Source organism: Opisthocomus hoazin, chromosome W (assembly GCF_030867145.1).
Source record: "Opisthocomus hoazin isolate bOpiHoa1 chromosome W, bOpiHoa1.hap1, whole genome shotgun sequence".
In the NCBI taxonomy this organism is placed as follows: domain Eukaryota; kingdom Metazoa; phylum Chordata; class Aves; order Opisthocomiformes; family Opisthocomidae; genus Opisthocomus; species Opisthocomus hoazin.
In genome coordinates this window covers 40,481,146-40,498,442 of record NC_134453.1, presented here as the reverse complement: position 1 = coordinate 40,498,442, position 17,297 = coordinate 40,481,146, and the positions used below count along the sequence as shown (strand labels likewise).

The 17,297-nt window shown below is 44.0% G+C and overlaps 1 protein-coding gene across 9 annotated transcripts in view; it reads right to left on the bottom strand.

Annotated features, from left to right (window-relative positions):
• The window catches only part of LOC142365669 (soluble lamin-associated protein of 75 kDa-like), a 65,486-nt gene that overhangs the window by 26,886 nt on the left and 21,303 nt on the right, over positions 1 to 17,297 (bottom strand). For 5 of the 9 annotated variants that reach the window (XM_075446706.1, XM_075446704.1, XM_075446707.1 and 2 more), the window contains 5 exons: positions 9,777 to 9,949; positions 8,236 to 8,373; positions 3,495 to 3,594; positions 1,817 to 1,902; positions 280 to 451 (listed from right to left, as the gene is read on the bottom strand). In XM_075446706.1, the coding sequence (XP_075302821.1) occupies positions 280 to 451; positions 1,817 to 1,902; positions 3,495 to 3,594; positions 8,236 to 8,373; positions 9,777 to 9,818 (538 nt within the window). In that variant the 5' untranslated portion in view covers positions 9,819 to 9,949. Of the gene's footprint in view, positions 1 to 279; positions 452 to 1,816; positions 1,903 to 3,494; positions 3,595 to 8,235; positions 8,374 to 9,776; positions 9,950 to 17,297 lie in introns of those variants that run through there. The other 4 variants (XM_075446709.1, XM_075446708.1, XM_075446710.1 and 1 more) reach the window with 1 other exon arrangement.

Genomic DNA, 17,297 nt, shown 5'->3' with positions numbered 1-17,297 from the left:
AAAAGAGAGAGAAAAAAAGCTTTCAGGTATTCCTCATTTCCACAATTTTAAATCTATTTTGTAGAATACGAAAAAATCTAAAAACTTTCTTAGATTACTAAAGGACATAAGCATTTAAGCTAGAAATTTTAACTGCAATCTGACTTCTTACGAATTCAAGAAAACACCAACTCACTATGCCTGCAAGGCTTGTAAAGTCTATTAAACAATACTCTTCAAATAAGTTCCCTATCTCCCCCCTTCTACCCCCTCAAATCCCCCAATACACAAGTGTTTTACCTGTAGGTTTAACAGAATAGAACCCAATAGCCTCTCCTTTTTTCCACATGATCTTAGCATAGTCATTACTACCGTGACAGAGAAATGGGACCTCATTTCTTTCCAATTCTTGTTTCCGATAGATAATTCGATTCAGAACATAGAGAACCACCCTCTCTCCAACAGACTTCACCTAGGGAAACACAGAAAAACATTTCAGAAGAGTAGTTAGTTTAGTTGATACTCACGCATCAGGGACCTTATTTTTCAAAGTTGTCAGCTAACACAGCTGCAGACGGAGTCAAGAGAAGCTATAAGTGCTAAAGCAGGATGAAGCTCTGGGGTTTGCTTGAGGCCTAGGAGATGCTCTGAAGGCACAGCAACAGGTTAAGTATAAAGCACTACCATAGAGGATATTTCACTACTTCAGTGTCACTCCCAATCCAATGGGTAAAAGCTAAGAGAAGTGCTGGGAGTGGGGGGAATGTTTTGATTTTACCTCAGAACTATTTTTGAATTTAAGAAACATTCACCACATACAATAGCAGTATGCCAGTCTCAGATTTCCCAGGCTAGTAGGTAACTGGAGTGCTACAAAGAAAAAATTATGAGCCTCATGGGGTAGTAGGACTTGGCACATTCAGTCACTGCTGATAGAGTGGCAAGACGACATGATATGCAGTGGAAGAACTAGTCAGAACAGTTTCTGTGGTATGAAACAAGGAATTCAATAGCCTTTTCTCTGTTCTGCAGGGTTCCTTTTACATATGAAATTTAAATTCACCACTATCCTACCCACTGTGAAGGAAGAATAAAGAAACCATGTTCCCTTCCCAATGTCCAAAGTCTCAGCTACCCTACCTGTAAAAGATTCAGCTTTCCTCATTTACTCACTAGCCTAACATTATGCAGCAAATGGAAAACAAGGCTACATGCCAAATTCTCTAGAGTAAATTTAAATACAAAAATCAAAGATGAGTGTCCAGATACAAATTACACTCCTGGAAAAATACAGGTTTCCAGTTTTGGAAGAAACCAAAACTCCATACTACATAGGTGTCAGTAATGGTAACACAGCCCAGTGATGAGCAATAAAGCAGATACCAGGCAACTTACTTTCCCAAACCTCATGTATCGCCACTGCAGGCCATCAGCTCCAACTTGCCTCTATCAAACAGTTTCCTTTCAATATTTTTAGCTTACTAGTCTCCTGATAAGACCGATAGGGACTGCTGTGATAAAATGCACCACTCTACTAAGATGTTTCAATACAATCAGACATACTATGTTCTGAAAAGGAAAAAACTCTTCGTATCATCAACATCTAAATAGCTTGCATATGAAGCTACTGTACAAGAGTCCCTCTTTCTCTAGATACTGTCTTAACAACCGTTCCCCCTAGTTCCTATTTCCTCTGTTCCCATTGACCTTGCTTTTGACATGAGACAGCTAATTAATTTCTGAATGAAATGAAAACATGTAACATCTCACAGACTAGCTATTTGCCATTGTCTTGAAGGATAAGAATAATTGCTAGGTGAATGTTGGAGCACTTTACCTCCTGAAGTCCCTCTCTAGAAGGGAAAGATGTTCTCACAATGTCATCAATTGACCACCAACGGTCAGCAAGATACAGGGCTACAGCTTGAAAGAAACAAGGGGAAATAAAAAGTTAGTGATTCTTCCTATTCCAAAAAGAAACATATTAGTTAAAACTGCTAAACAATTAGGAATAAAACTGTAGTAACCAAGTTAAAGATCTTCTAGTTGGCACTGTATTAATGCAGCTCTTTCTACCTTAGCATAACATATGTGGTGCTATACACACACCTCCCCCCAGTATGCAGCACTGTATTGGATTTGCATGACAAGGTTTTGGTAGCAGGGGGGGGCTATAGAGGTGGCTTCTGTGAAAAGCTGGAAGAAGCTTCCCCCATGTCCAATAGAGCCAATGCCAGACAGCTCCAAGATGGACCCACCGCTGGCCAAGGCTAAGCCAGTCAGTGATGGTGATAGCACCTCTGTGATAACATATTTAAGAAGGGGAAGAAAAAACTGCTGTGTAACAGCAGTCGGGAGAGAGAAGTGAGAATACATGAGAGAAACAACTCTACAGACACCAAGGTCAGTGAAGGAGGAGGAGGAGGTGCTCCAGGCATCGGAGCAGAGATTCCCCTGCAGCCTGTGGAGGTCCACAGTGGAGCAGATATCCACCTGTAGCCCATGAAGTACCCCTTGCCAGAGCAGGTGGATGTGCCCAAAGAAGGCTGTAACCTCATGGAGAGCCTGCGCTGGAGCAGACTCCTGCCAGGACCTGTGAACCCATGGAGAGAGGAGCCCACACTGGAGCAGGTTTACTGGCAGGACTTGTGACCCCTATGGGGGACCCAAGCTGGAGTAGTCTGTTCCTGAAGGACTGCACCCCGTGGAAGGGACCCTTGCTGGGGCAGTTCATGAAGAACTGCGGCCCATGGGAAGGACCCACATTGGAGAAGCTAGTGGAGGACTGTCTGCTGTGGGAGGGACCCCACATTGAAGCAGGGGAAGCATGTGAGGAGGAAGGAGCGGCAGAGACGTGTGATGAACTGACCACAGCTCCCATTCCCTGTCCCCCTGTGCTGCTGGGGTAGAGGAGGTAGAGAAATCGGGGGTGAAGTTGAACCTGGGAACAAGGGAGGGGTGTTTTTAAGACTTGGTTTTATTTCTCATTACCCTACTCTTATTTGACTGGTAGTAAATGAAATTAATTTCCCCAAGTTGAGTCTGGTTTTTTCTGTGATGGTAATTGCCGAGTGATCTCTCCCAGTCCTTATCTCGACCCACAAGCTACTTGTTGTATTTTGTTCTGCCCTGTCCAATTGAAGAGGGGGAGTGAGAGAGCAGCTTGATGGACACCTGGCAGCCAGCCAAGGTCAACTCACCACAAACACTCCCTGGTCCAAAAATTGTTTGAAAACTGAAAACAATAAAACCAAATGCAGATTTTGTGCAGCATGACATACAGGGACTGTGTCACTGTGCTCTAACACCTCCTTCCACTGAAAACTGGGCCTGTTAAGAAGAGTCTCATTCATACATTTATTTTAGTTTTGGGTTGTTAATGGATATTTATATTGAAACTGTGCACATTTTAGGGAGCCATATGAATGTAAAAAGGCTGGTTACATGTATTTGTCACAGAAAAAAAAAAACAAAAAACAACAACACACAGAGAGACTACATTCTTAAAATGAAACCTGTGAGCGAGTCCTCTGGTACAAACAAAGCAAGAACTTTGTGTGTCTGCTCTCCACCATAAAGAGGAACGAAGCCCACAGTTGACAAGCTAATAGGAATCTGAAACAAGAATGTATAATACTTCAGTAGACTCTTGCTAATACAACATTAGTAAAATATACAAAGAATATTTAGCAGGGTAAGCAAGTCGAATGCGGAAAACAGAGTGCTTAACAGTTAACTGTAAAAGACAAATATCAGACCTTGGCTCTTACTTCAGACATTTTCTTCCTAAAGACAGACTACATGATAATGAGCTCTGACTCTCAAGCTTTGGCAGATTTAGCAACAACAATTTAACAGAATCATAGAATGGTTTGGGTTGGAAGGGACCTTATAGATCATTGAGTTCCAACCCCCCTGCCATGGGCAGGGACATCTTCCACTAGACCAGGTTGCTCAAAGCCCCATCCAACCTGACCTTGAACACTTCCAAGGATGCTGCATCCACAACTTCTCTGGGCAACTTGTTCCAGTGTCTCACCACCCTCACGGTGAACAATTTCTTCCTTACATCTAATCAAAACCTACCCTCTTTCAGTTTAAAGCCATTACCCCTTGTCCTGTCGCTACGTGCCCTTGTAAAAAGTCCCTCTCCAGCTTTCTTGTAGGCCCCCTTCAGCTACTGGAAGGCTGCTTGTAGCATTAATAAATCATTTATATCTGATTAACTTTGTGAAACTGACTCAGTGAAACTCCTTGAGAGGGCTCTGACATGCAAACGTTGACGGACAGGCCTGGACCTCTCTCCTCCCCAAGCAGGGACGCTTCTTCCCTAAGATTCAGGTGTCCGATGACACCCAGGGAAATTGTTAATACGGTTTAATTAATTACTGTCTAGCCTTAAGACATTTAGGGCTAAATGCAGCAAGTGAATTTATCAACAGCAATTCTGAATTGCCGTTGATAAATTCACATGACACTGTTATAAGCTCTCCCCAGAGCCTTCTCTTCTCCAGGCTGAACAGCCCCAACTCTCTCAGCCTTTCCTCATAGGAGAGCTGCTCCAGCCCTCGGATCATTTTTGTGGCCCTTCTCTGCACCTGCTCTAACAGGTCCATGCCTGTCCTTTGCTGAGGGCTCCAGAGCTGGACGCAGGACTCCAGGTGGGGTCTCACCAGAGCAGAGTAGAGGGGCAGAATCACCTCCCTCAACCTGCTGGCCATGCTTCTTTTGCTGCAGCCCAGGATACGGTCGGCATTCTGGGCTGTGAGTGCACATTCCTGGGTCATATTGAGCTTCTCATCAACCAAGACCCTCAAGCCCTTCTCCTCAGGGCTGCTCTCCATCCGTTCTCTGCCCACCCTGTATTTGTGCTTGGAATTGCCCTGACCCATGTGCAGGATCTTGCACTTTGCCTTGTTGAACTTCATGAGGTTCACACAGGCCCACCTCTCAAGCCTGTCAAGGTCCCTCTGGACGGCATCCCTTCCCTCCAGCCTGTCGACCACACCACACAGCTTGGTGTCATCTGCAAACTTGCTGAGGGTGCACTCAATCCCACTGTCCATGTCACTGACAAAGATGTTAAACAGCACTGGTCCCAGTACTGACCCCTGAGGAACACCACTCGTCACTGGTCTCCACTTGGACATCGAGCCATTGACCACAACTCTTTGAGTGCGACCATCCAGCCAATTCCTTATCCACCCAGTGGCCCATCCATCAAAATCCATGTCTCTCTAATTTGGAGACAAGGCTGTTGTGCGGGACAGTGTCAAATGCTTTGCTCAAGTCCAGGTAGATGACATCAGTTGCTCTTCCCTTATCCACCAACACAGTAACCCCATCACAGAAGACCACCAAATTGGTCAGGCACAATTTGCCCTGAATGAAGCCATGTTGGCTGTCCCCAATCACCTCCTTATTTTCCATGTGCCTTAGCATAGCTTCCAGGAGGATCTGCTCCATGATCTTGCCAGACACAGAGGTGAGAGTGACTGGCCTGTACTTCCCCGAGTCTTCCTTTTTTCCCCCTTTTAAAAATGGGGGTTATGTTACTCCTTTTCCAGTCAGCAGCAACTTCACCGGACTGCCATGACTTCTCAAATATGATGGATAGTAGCTTAGCAACTTCATTCACCAGTTCCCTCAGGACCCATGGATGCACCTCATCACGTCCCATGGACTTGTGCATCTTCAGGTTCCTTAGATGGTCTCGAACCTGATCTTCTCCTACAGTGGGAGGTTCTTCATTCTCCCAGTCCCTGCCTTTGCCTTCTGTGACTTGGGCGGTGTGACTTGGAGCACTTGCCAGTGAAGACTGAGGCAAAAAGGTCGTTGTGTACCTCAGCCTTCTCCATATCCCGGGTAATCAGGTCTCCTGTTTCCTTCCAGAGAGGGCCTGCATTTTCCCTACTCTTCCTTTTATCACCGACGTAACTACAGAATCTTTTCTTGCTGCCTTTTACATCCCTGGCCAGATTTAATTCTATCAGGGCTTTAGCTTTCCTAACCTGATCCCTGGCTGCTCAGACAATCTCTCTGTATTCCTCCCAGGCTACCTGTCCTTGCTTCCACCCTCTGTAGGCTTCCTTGTTGTGCTTGACTTTGTCCAGGAGCTCCTTGTTCATCCATGCAGGCCACCTGTTTTTTTTGCCTAACTTCCTCTTTGTTGGGATGCATCGCTCCTGAGCTTGGAGGAGGTGATCCTTGAATATTGACCAGCTTTCTTGGGCCCCTCTTCCCTCCAGGGCTTTATCCCATGGTACTCTACTAAGCAGGTCCCTGAAGAGGCCAAAGTCTGCTCTCCTGAAGTCCAGGGCAGTGAGCTTGGCTTGCTATGCACCCTCCTCGCTGCCCAAAGGATCTTGAACTCCACTATTTCATGGTCACTGCAGCCAAGGCTGCCCTTGAGCTTCACATTCCCCACCAGCCCCTCCTTGATGGTGACAAGGTCCAGCATAGCACCTCTCCTCATGGGCTCCTCTGTCACTTGGAGGAGGAAGTTATCACCAACGCAGTCCAGGAACCTCCTGGATTGCTTATGCCCTGCTGTGTTGTCCCGCCAACAGATATCTGGGAGGGGGGGGGAGAGGTTGAAGTCCCCCATGAGGACCAGGGCTTGTGAACATGAGGCTGCTTCTATCTGCCTATAGAGGGCCTCGTCCGCTCAATCTTCCTGATCGGGTGGCCTGTAGCAGACCCCCACTATAATGTCACCAGTCCCTGCCCTCCCTTTCATCCTGACCGAGCTCCATGCACTCCAGCTGGTCATTGACATAGAGGGCGACATCCCCTCCTCATCTCCCCTGCCTGTCCTTCCTAAAGAGCATGTATCCTTCCATTCCAGCACTCCAGTCTTAGGAGCCATGCCACCACATCTCCGTGATGCCAAATGAGATCATAGCCCTGGAGTCGTGCACACATCTCCAACTCCTCTTGTTTATTCCTCCTGCTGTGTGCATTTGCATAAAGGCATTTAAGCTGGGCCCCCAATGAAGCTGAATTTATACTGTTACAGCTCTCTACTGTCATCAGTTTGCATTTATGTGCACAACTGAATTAAGGTGTGCAAAGAGCCAGCAGTATGTTCACTTCAACTGCCCCAGCTACGCAAGCTGTCAAAGCCGATAGAAGAATGAGGCAGGCAGTCAGGCACAGAAACAAACTGGCACAGCAAAATTGCTGTTCGTGAAAATGAGTCCTAACATGCCAAGCTGGGAAGCTTGGATTCAAAAGGGTTTTCTTCCCTTAAATTGCACACATTTTAGGAATTCCAAATTTGTCTGCTTGACTGTCCCTCAGGAACAACATGAGAAGGATTAAATCAATCCACCTTTCAGGAATTGAGGAACTTGGTGAAATTCATTTTGATATTTAATTTTATTCATTTTCAATACTTAGTTAATACATAAAAACTAGACAGGCATTAATGGTGTGGTAAATAGATTTGCTTACCCAATTTAAGAAGATTATGATATGCTATGCCACAAACAATGATGTCAATACAGACAAATATTTATGTATACAGCACCTGCAGAAATGCAGGAAAGTACTCAAGACTCTGCTTCTGCCAAGGAATCTGCAGCACTGACCTTTTGTTCCAACAGAGAATCCTCTCAGCTCACTTATTTTTCATTCAAGTTACACACCATTGCTTTTATTGGCACTAATTCTATTAGAAGTGCTCATCTAGACAGAACCAACGTTGACTAACTTATCACTCAAGGGATAAGTGTTTAAAGCATGAAGTGTCACAGCCAGATTCTACTAGAACTCCCAACAACAGCAGGGAATATTTCAGATAAAAAGAAAAGCATCACTTCTAAAATTAGTGAAACTTGCTGATCAGGAATTGAACCCAACCATGAAGATCACTGAAGGACTAAGATACAAAGAGAGCCAGTAAGCTTCAGCAAATCATGAACCCCTTAATTATGATGACAGATTTCTGTGACTTATGTGAGGTAGTGTTTTTAGGAAAGAGTTTGACTCATAGTTGAGATTTTAAGGGTTTTTTTTTAAATTATTTAATGCATACAGATCCATTGCCTAGAAGCAGCAAAGTCACTGACGCCCAAATTCAAACCCAGTTACAGAATAAAAAAAAAGTAGAGCTTAACACACAAATAGGAATTTGGAAAATATAAAAGCTTTGCTAAAATAATGATGTAATTGAATAGTTATGGGCTGGATATTTTAAATATTTGAAATCTACATGTATATCAAGAAAACTGGGACTAAGATATTGGTTCTTACTTTGCCGTGGTCTGGCAGGGACAAGAATTCAGGACAATTTGGATCCCCACACCGAAGGTCAGACAAGTAGTCCTTTGCAGAGTTCTCCAAGTCCTCATGACTGTAGCTGTTCAACATATCCACAGGGAATGCCATCATCTTGAGAAATAAGCAACATCATTACATATTGCAGGAAGTTTGAGAGATATGATGCCCAGTTTATCACATATTCCTACTAAACATATAACTAAGACTGTTGAACACCCCCCTCTGCTGCTCTCTAGAGCCCTCTATGTCCAAGCCAGAAAGGAGAAATGCTCCAGGCATTTAATTAGGTTATTAATTATATCCTAATTAATATTAGGCTATTAGGCGCCTATTAACACCCAGTCTGTAAAATGATACATGAACCCAAAATGTGTTTATAAACAGAAAAGGAAGGGTTTAGCCCATAGACCCCCCTAGACCCAAACCAGGCAGATTTCTAACTCACAGTCCCCCTGTTTGCAGCACATTTACGATAGACCACACGCTGCCCTGACGTGAAAGGCTCAGTTATCTCCCTCCCAGCTGATGCTTTTGAAGCCACTGATGCCGTGAAAAGCTAGAATTGAAGACTCAATAGTCGGAAGACTATTAAGCAGGTATTCTTTATTACGGCGCCAGGCACACGGGGGATCTCTCCTCCAAACGTGTGCACTGAAGAGACACAGTTACTAGATATTTATGTTATGTTAACATACATATTAATTACATTTTCAAGAAATGCTTATCAGAGTAATGGTTTTTCTGAGAACTCATTAGTATATGGTAATGTCCGTTGAATATGTTTGTTTGGCGTCTCTCGGTGATGGCGGGGTTTTCAGATTATCCTGCAGCCTCCTTATCTCTGTAGTTTGCATACCTGTTCTCCCAAGGCCCAGGCGCCTAAAGGGATTATTCAGGAGTCCCTTATCTTACAACCTTCCCAATTATTCACAAAGAACCAAGACTTGTTTTGGTTGTGCAATGATTCTGACCACCTAACGTGATAACATCCCCTACATGCTGCATTTATTACATTCACAGTTATCAATCCCTCCTTTTCTTTTGAGGATTTGTAGCTAGAAAGCTATGAATCCTCACTACTGTATTTTATAGGTATTATATTCAAATTTCTTCAGTCTTTCACGCCAAGGGTCCGGGAAAAGTATTTTCCGGTTTCTATTTGGTGCCTAATCTTGTTCCTTTTTCCAATCACTGTGTGTCTCAACTGAATCCAATACCTGAGTGTTGTTATCTAATATCTGTAGGTCAAATCTTGGTCCAGTCATGTAACTCGAGTTGTCGTAATCACAGTATCCTCTATTGTGTCTTCTCCAAAACTCGGGCCAAGTACTATTGTCACAATTCCAGTGAGTAGATCCTAGCCCGTATAAAGGGATTCTCATATCACCTTTTGGTAAGGCAGTACAAATCCAACAAGCCTTAGCTCCCGTGGCGTTCCCTGTCATCTGAATTGCTTTGTAATATAAGTTCTCACTCCAAGTGTTCACTGATAAGCCTAAGTTTAACAAAGTTACCGCCACAATCAATAGTTTCAAACCGCCAGCCTTTTCAACCATCCATCCTGGTTTAGGAGCCTTCTTCACTCAGGAATAATGGATCCAGGCTGGTTGTCCTCGATTCTTGATTGCAGTAAAAGTGGTCAGCAATACCTGGTAAGGTCCATTCCAATTCTCTCTCAGTGGAGCACCTGAAAAATTCTCTTAACGTAAACCCAATCTCCAGGGCTAAATGGATGGATCGAGTGATCTAACCCTTTAGCCCTGGTACCCAAGACATTTTTACTGATCTTTTCTAATTGTTTTCCCAAGGATATAACATAATTCTGTAGATACTGATTTCCCAGCTGGTTCAAATCTTCCCCTTGATATTTAGCCTGATATGGTCTCCCATATAGTATCTCAAAAGGGCTCAGATTTTCTTTGGCCCTAGGTTTTACACGTATCTGAAGTAGTGCAATAGGCAATGCTTGGTACCAATATAGGTTCGCTTCTTGGCATATTTTTGCTGTCTGTTGTTTTATCATGTGGTTCATCTTTTCTACTTGCTCACTGGCTTTATCATCTGTAGGGCGTATGTAACTGCCAATCGATTCCTAATAGTTTGCTGACCTGTTGCACTACTTCTGCACAAAATGTGTCCCCCTATCTGAGGAGATAATTGTTGGTGCCCCAAACCAAGGTATTATTTCATTTAATAATACCTTAGTTACTTCCCTTGCTTTATTTGTTCAACAAGGAGAATGCTTCTGGCCAACCTGAAAAGGTATCCGTGAGTATTAATAAGTACCTGTACCCTCCTTCTCTTGGAAGTTCAGAGAAATCAATTTGCCAGTGTTCTCCCGGTACGCTTCCCTTCCCAATACTTCCTAATTGTACCTGGTTACCTGTATTGGGGTTATTTTTTAAACATGTTTCACACTGTTGGGTTACTTGTCAGACTGTAGTATACAAATTTTTCCCCTGTAAATTTCTGATTTAAAAATTTCTACAGGGAGTCTGCTCCCCAATGTGTCCTATTGTGTTCTTTAACCACCCCCATATCTGTTTAACAGGGATTATAATCCTGCCATCACTTGAGTAGGCCCATCCCTGGGATGGGACATGTCCTCCTAGTCCCTTTATTAATTGTTCATCAGCTTTAGATTACTCAGTATTTTTTGGTCATTCAGGTTTCTATTTCTGTTATCTGGAATTAAGGCCAAAATCTCTTGCACTCTCTGCCGCCTGTTTAGCTTCATAGTCAGCCAACCTGTTGCCTCTTTCCTGGTCAGTGTTACCCTTCAGGTGTCCTTGGCAGTGCATGATGGCAACTTTTGTTGGCAGTTGGATGGCTTCTAATAGGCGAAGGATTTCCTCAGCACATTTAATCTGCTTCCTTTGCGCAGTCAGTAGTCCTCGCTCCTTCCAAATTGTCCCATGAACGTGGACAACTCCAAAAGCACATTTGGAATCTGTCCATATTTTTATCTTTTTTCCTTTTGTCAACTCCAGAGCCCTCGTTAGGGCAATAGTTTCAGCCTTTTGAGCTGATGTTCCAGCAGGTAGTGATTGTTGTCACCACATACACGGCCTTTCGAATACCTTGTCCGACAATGCTGCTTCCATCCGTGAACCAGGAGTCCTGTGCATCTTCCAGGGGTTTCTCTTTCAAATCTGGTCTGCTGGAGTACACAGTCTCTATGGTTTCTAAGCAATCATGTACCAATGGCTCAGAGACTGATCCGCTGAGAAAAGAAGCTGGGTTCGTAATATTAGTTACTACAATATTAATATCATCTGATTCAATCAGAATGGCCTGGCATCATGGAAATCGGGATGGGGAAAGCCAGTAGTTCCCTTTTTGTTGCAGTACAGCTGATACTGTGTGTGAGACCAGCACTGTGATCTTTTGGCCAAAGGTAAATTTTCGGGCTTCCTGAATGTTCAAGACCACCGCAGCCACAGCTCGCAGGCATCCTGGCCATCCTTTTCTTACTCCATCCAGCTGCTTAGCAAAATAGGCCACAGCTCTTTTGTAGGGTCCCAGCCATTGAGCTGGGATCCCCAGAGCTCATAAGAAAACAAGCAGAAGGGTTTGGTAACATCAGGCAGGCCCAGAGCCGAAGCCTTCATTAGTCCTTTCTTAAGTGTCTTAAATGCATTTTGAGCTTCTTTGGACCAGATCAGTCGGGTGGGGTTGTTTTTCAAAAGTTCACATAAGGGTCTCAATATTACTCCATAATTATAAATCCATAATCGGCACCAACCTGTCAGCCCCAGAAAGGTCCTGAGCCCTTTTACCGTCTGACGGAGGGGAGTCCTACAGACGGCTTCATTCTGTTCTGTTCCTAGTTCTCTTTGTCCAGACAGCTTGCATCCAAGGTAGGTTACACGTTGCTGCACCATCTGAGTTTTCTGTTGAGAGACTTGATACCCATTTAATCTCCAAAAGTTTAACAAACTGATAGTCCACTGTATACAGTCAGGTTTTGTTTCAGTTGCTATTAATATCATCTACATACTGTAAAAGGGTTCCATCTCTGGAGGGAGGGTTCCATGCTTCAAGTTCTCATGCTAGTTAATTTCTAAAGATTGTTGGGCTATTCTTAAAACCTTGGGGTAACACTGTCCAGGCAAGCTGTTTTTTTTTACCCGTGGTAGGATTTTCCCACTCAAATGCAAATAAATTCAGACTTTCTTTGGCTAAAGGCAGACAGAAGAATGCACCCTTTAAATCCAATACCGTAAACCATACTTGCTACCACAGGGTGTATGGCCCAAACAATATTATTCACTTCTCTTAAATCCTGTACTACCCAATAAGTTCAATCTGTTATTGTTTTGGTGGTGTGTTTTTTTGGGTTTTTTTTTTTTGTTTGTTTTGTTTTTTTTTTACTGGTAACACAGGAGTATTGTATTCTGATTCACACTCCACTAGTAGCCCACACTGTAACAAGTTACCTTGTTTCCCCTCTTTTTCATTTCGTTTTTCTGTTGCTTAACTTCTAAATTTGCTTTTTTTTTTTTTGTTCTTTTACAGCAGCAGCTAGCAAAGCAGCTTGTAACTTGATACCTTTCTGTTCTAATCACTTTACACAAGCCTTTGTAAAATCCAGAGGCATTTTCCTTTTGTTTTTTTCCTCAATACCGCGTTAAACTTTTCATATCCAATACTTTTTAATTGTCTACAAAACCGCATCAATTCTAATAACATATCATAATTCAGTTAATTGTTTCTTTGTGAGGGGATCATCTCCCTCCAAAGCTCATGTTACAATAAAATAACTTCTAAACTTCTCCACCAATCGGTTAACACAACACACATGTACACACACACACACACACATTCTAGAAGGGATCTTTTAAAATCCTTCTGTTTACAAACTGTATCACTGTTTTGGTTTCGGCTGCCACCGGCAACAAAAGCGCCACATGGCCGCCCCTCCCCCTGCCGGCGTGCGGAGGAGAATGGAAAGAAAGAGGCAGAAACTGGTGGGTCGGGATAAGGGAAGTTTAACAGAACAGCAAACAGAGGGAAAACAGGAACAACAACGATACAAATAAGGAGAAAATAGGACACAAACTCGCACAACAGACCCGCTCTCCCGGACAGGACCGGCGCCACACCCTCCCGAGCCGCGAGTGAGTTCCCGCCGTGCCGCCCCCCCCCACCAGAACCCAGCGTGACGTCACATGGTATGAAATACCGGGCTCTGTTTGGCCAGGTGGGGTCAGCCCCCACCCCCCGGCTGTGCCCCTGCCTGGAGTCCGGTGAAAATTAACCCTGTCCTGGCCAAACCCAGAACAATCACCTAAGTACAACAATATATACAGGCAAACCACTTCAGTTAACATGTTTATATACATATATACATAGAGCTCTTTCAAAACAATATATACAGTATGTAATAAATGTATACATATAAAATTTGTTCTCAAACCGGCAGATGGAGAAAGAGGAAGAGCCCCCTCCCTTTCCTTTGGTGTTAGCTTTATTACTGTTGTGCAACGATTGCAAAAAACACTTCCATAATCGTTGTTAACCTTGGGGTGGGGAAGTTTTGGGACTTGTTTGCTTGGCGGGGTGCCACGGCTTCCTTGCTTCATGCTGGGCTGGCATGGCCGGGGGGGGAGGCTGGTCCGCGGCGCGGAGGGGGACTGCGACCTTTGTCCTAGTGACCACTGGAGGGAGTAGGACGACCCCTAGCAACAAGTACGTGCAGCCGCGGAAAGATACCAGGATGGGCTACGTAGACCGTCTGGAACCTTCCCTATGAATATGTATTAGGAACAAGGAGAACCGATGGCAAAGTCCAGAACTTTCTGTATGAATATGTATTAGCAGACCACATATAAACTGGGGAAGGGGACTGGGTGGCACGCGCCGTTGGTAGAGCAGGAGACGCCCCGGCTGCCCAGCGCTGTTTTTGCCTGCTTATTTACTTGCTTAAATAAATTTGGCTCTAATAAATACAACTGGCTCTTAGCCTTTATAACACAGTATATTTAATACATATCCCAAAACCAGAGTCCCTAAATGATCGATCAATGCCAAATAACTAGAGAACTTGTAACCCCACAATATATACCAACTCGTAAGTATTTTAAAACCAATCCCCAAATTCCCAATTCAATTCCTAAATCACGCCGATTTTCTTTAAGCAAACCAAACCCCATACATTATTAAGATGTTGTCGAGTGAGGGGTCTCCACCTACTCTCAAAATCCTCCACCACCCCCCCCCCCCGCGGGAAGACCCTGCACTGATACTTAAGAAATCATAAACCACGGCCCCGATGAATCAGAGTTCAAATACAACAGTCCCAAGTCAAAAAGCAGAAATCAGCAAAACGTACCAAACGTACATGGTGGTTATTTTATTCCTTTTTTTCTTTTTTTTTTTTTTTACTTCTTTTTTTTTTTTTTTACTTATTTGTCTTTCACATAGAGGCTTCATACACTGTCACACAATCTTTCCAATGTGCTAGAATACATCCTAAGGGGCTTTTCTTTAAAATACCACTGCTTTGCTGTCCCCCATTTTACTTTGTTGATTCTGTACTTCTGTTAGTCTTTATCTTAACAATTTTAACCTGTTGTCCCCTTCTGTCCCGCTCTGACCACGTTCCAAAAATGTCACAATTAATATTCTGGTCAGGAGAAAAGAGGTTCACGGTGCAAGGTTGGGTGGGGTTTTTTTCGGGTTTTTTGCCTTTTTTTTTTTTTTTCCCCCCCTCACCCCCACTTTACAACCATACCGCCTTTCAGTCACTCATTCATTCACCAGTTAACTCACATTCACACTCACTCACATTCAATTGCCGGTTTTACGATGCCTGATGGGTATGTTAACAAGCCAGTATCCAAGATATCCGATATCCCAGTTCAATACCAACAAATCCATATCGCCAGAAGTACAGCTTAAGCGGGTTTCCTAAGTGTACCAATACCGAATGTACGTTATTAAAGAAGTAGAAAGCTTAACTCATGCTTGTACCAATGCATAACTACCAAAAGTACGTTATTACAGAAGTGCAAAGCAGAACCTGTGCTTACACCAATGAACCAAGACGTATACCCTCACGCACTAGTAGCCTGGTATACAGCGCTCAGTGCAGGACGTCTCCTACGACTTATGAGAACTCTTCAAATGACCAGTCTCCGATTCCAAAACAGAGAAAGAAAGGAAGAAAAAATTAAAGAATACCTCTACTCTTTATGTAACCAGGGTGATAGAATCAGTTGACCATAAACATGAACAATGCTGCTATGTTTCTGGTACAGCCCGACCCACCTGGACATTAGGTCTTGGAACAGAGGGTCTATTCTCTAGGTAACTATTAATGCTAACAATGGTAGGTAATTGTGTTTCTGTCAAGAGAAATGATGGAGTGTGGTTTTGTGAAACGGACTGAAGAAACTGACCAGGATTGCCAAGATTACGAGTCTAGTAGGCAAAAGGTAATTCCGGCAGGGGGAGATCACGACCACCGACTCACTGGCCCCCTACTCAAGTAATACCACCTACTCAAAAAGAAACAATAGAAGAGGGTGACTGAGTCTGCGCAACCATTTACGCAGGAAGCGAGAACAGTTTACACCAATCGCCAAAGAGAAAAATATGGAATATGCATGAATAAAAAAATTATATATTTTTGATATATATATATATCAAAAAATATATAAAATATATAAACTGCGTGGAAAAGGTATGAGGTATGCACGTTCGGTGGAATTATCCCCCGTGCATCCAGCGCCGCAATAAAGAATGCCTGCCTTTTAACACTACATTGTGTTACGAGGTTTTATTCCCGGATTTTCGGTGACAGTTTCTGGTGACCCAGATGGGACCCTGCTTGTGAATACCGATGGATCCGTGGAATCACGGGACCTCCAGCCAGCATCGAGGGATTCTCGAGGAGAACCTCTGATCCCCGGACCGAAGGATTCCAAGTAAGTCTCCTGGAAATTAATTAAGGCATTCTTTTAACAAGTAACTGAGCTCTTGGTAGGACGTGGGTTAGAGTCCCACAGGAGGTGTGTTAGAGTCCCACTGAAGCCTGCTCTTGAGGCGCAGCGAAAGTCATGCAGGGTTGGGCTGAAAAAAGGTACCTCGGTTGGAAAGTCTCTGCTAGGCGAAAGCCTGTGGAGCGGGGCCCGAGGGGGGAGTCTTCAGTAAGGGGTTGAAGTCTCCAAGGTTGGGATCTCCGGCAGGGGGCTAGGATCCCAGAGCAAGCTCCAGCAAGGGTTGGGGTCCCTCTGACTAGTGCCTGTGATAGTGCACAATCACAACCCCTGGTCGTTTGGGAGATGCGCACATTTCCGAGTAAAAAGCCCATCCCACGGGGTACACCTTTGGGATGTATTCTGAAACATTGGAAAGATCTGGGGGGTGATCCTTTGACTCAGAAGCAATTGATTGAGTGCTGCAATCATTGGTGGCCAAAGTATACCTTGGAAAGTGGGGAAAAATGACCGGGGAATGGGACACTGCATTATAACACCATCTTGCAATTAATGTTGTTTTGTAAAAGGGAAGGTAAAGGAGATAATATATGCAGATCTGTTTTTCACACTGAGAAATCATCCGGAGTGGCAGAAGCTGTGTGGGATACATCCAGAAAATCCTAGGGTGATGGTTTTAAAGAAAGGGAAATCTGAAGAGGATTTTTAAAAGTGTTGTTCTGCTTGTAGTATTGGTAAAAGTTTTTTTAAAATATGAACTTGAGGAAGACGATGTTAAATTAATGGTTGCGCCTCACCAGAGATGGGGAGATGATCAAGAGGATCAAAATTTGGAGGCTGATAGTCCTTCTGCTTCTCCTGGGGGGGGGGGGGGGGGGGGGGCGGTGGCAGAGGGATTCAGCCCAGTTTCAGGAAGGACACAGAGAAGAACGGAGGGGGGAGTGGCTGAACCAGCTCCCCTCCAAGCCCCTCTCCGAGAAGCTAAGGAATGAGGAAGTAGAATTTTTAGTAGATACAGAGGCCACTTAATCAGTATTGAATGCATGTAAAGGGAAATTTAGTCATAAATCAGTAGATGTTGTTGGTGCAACA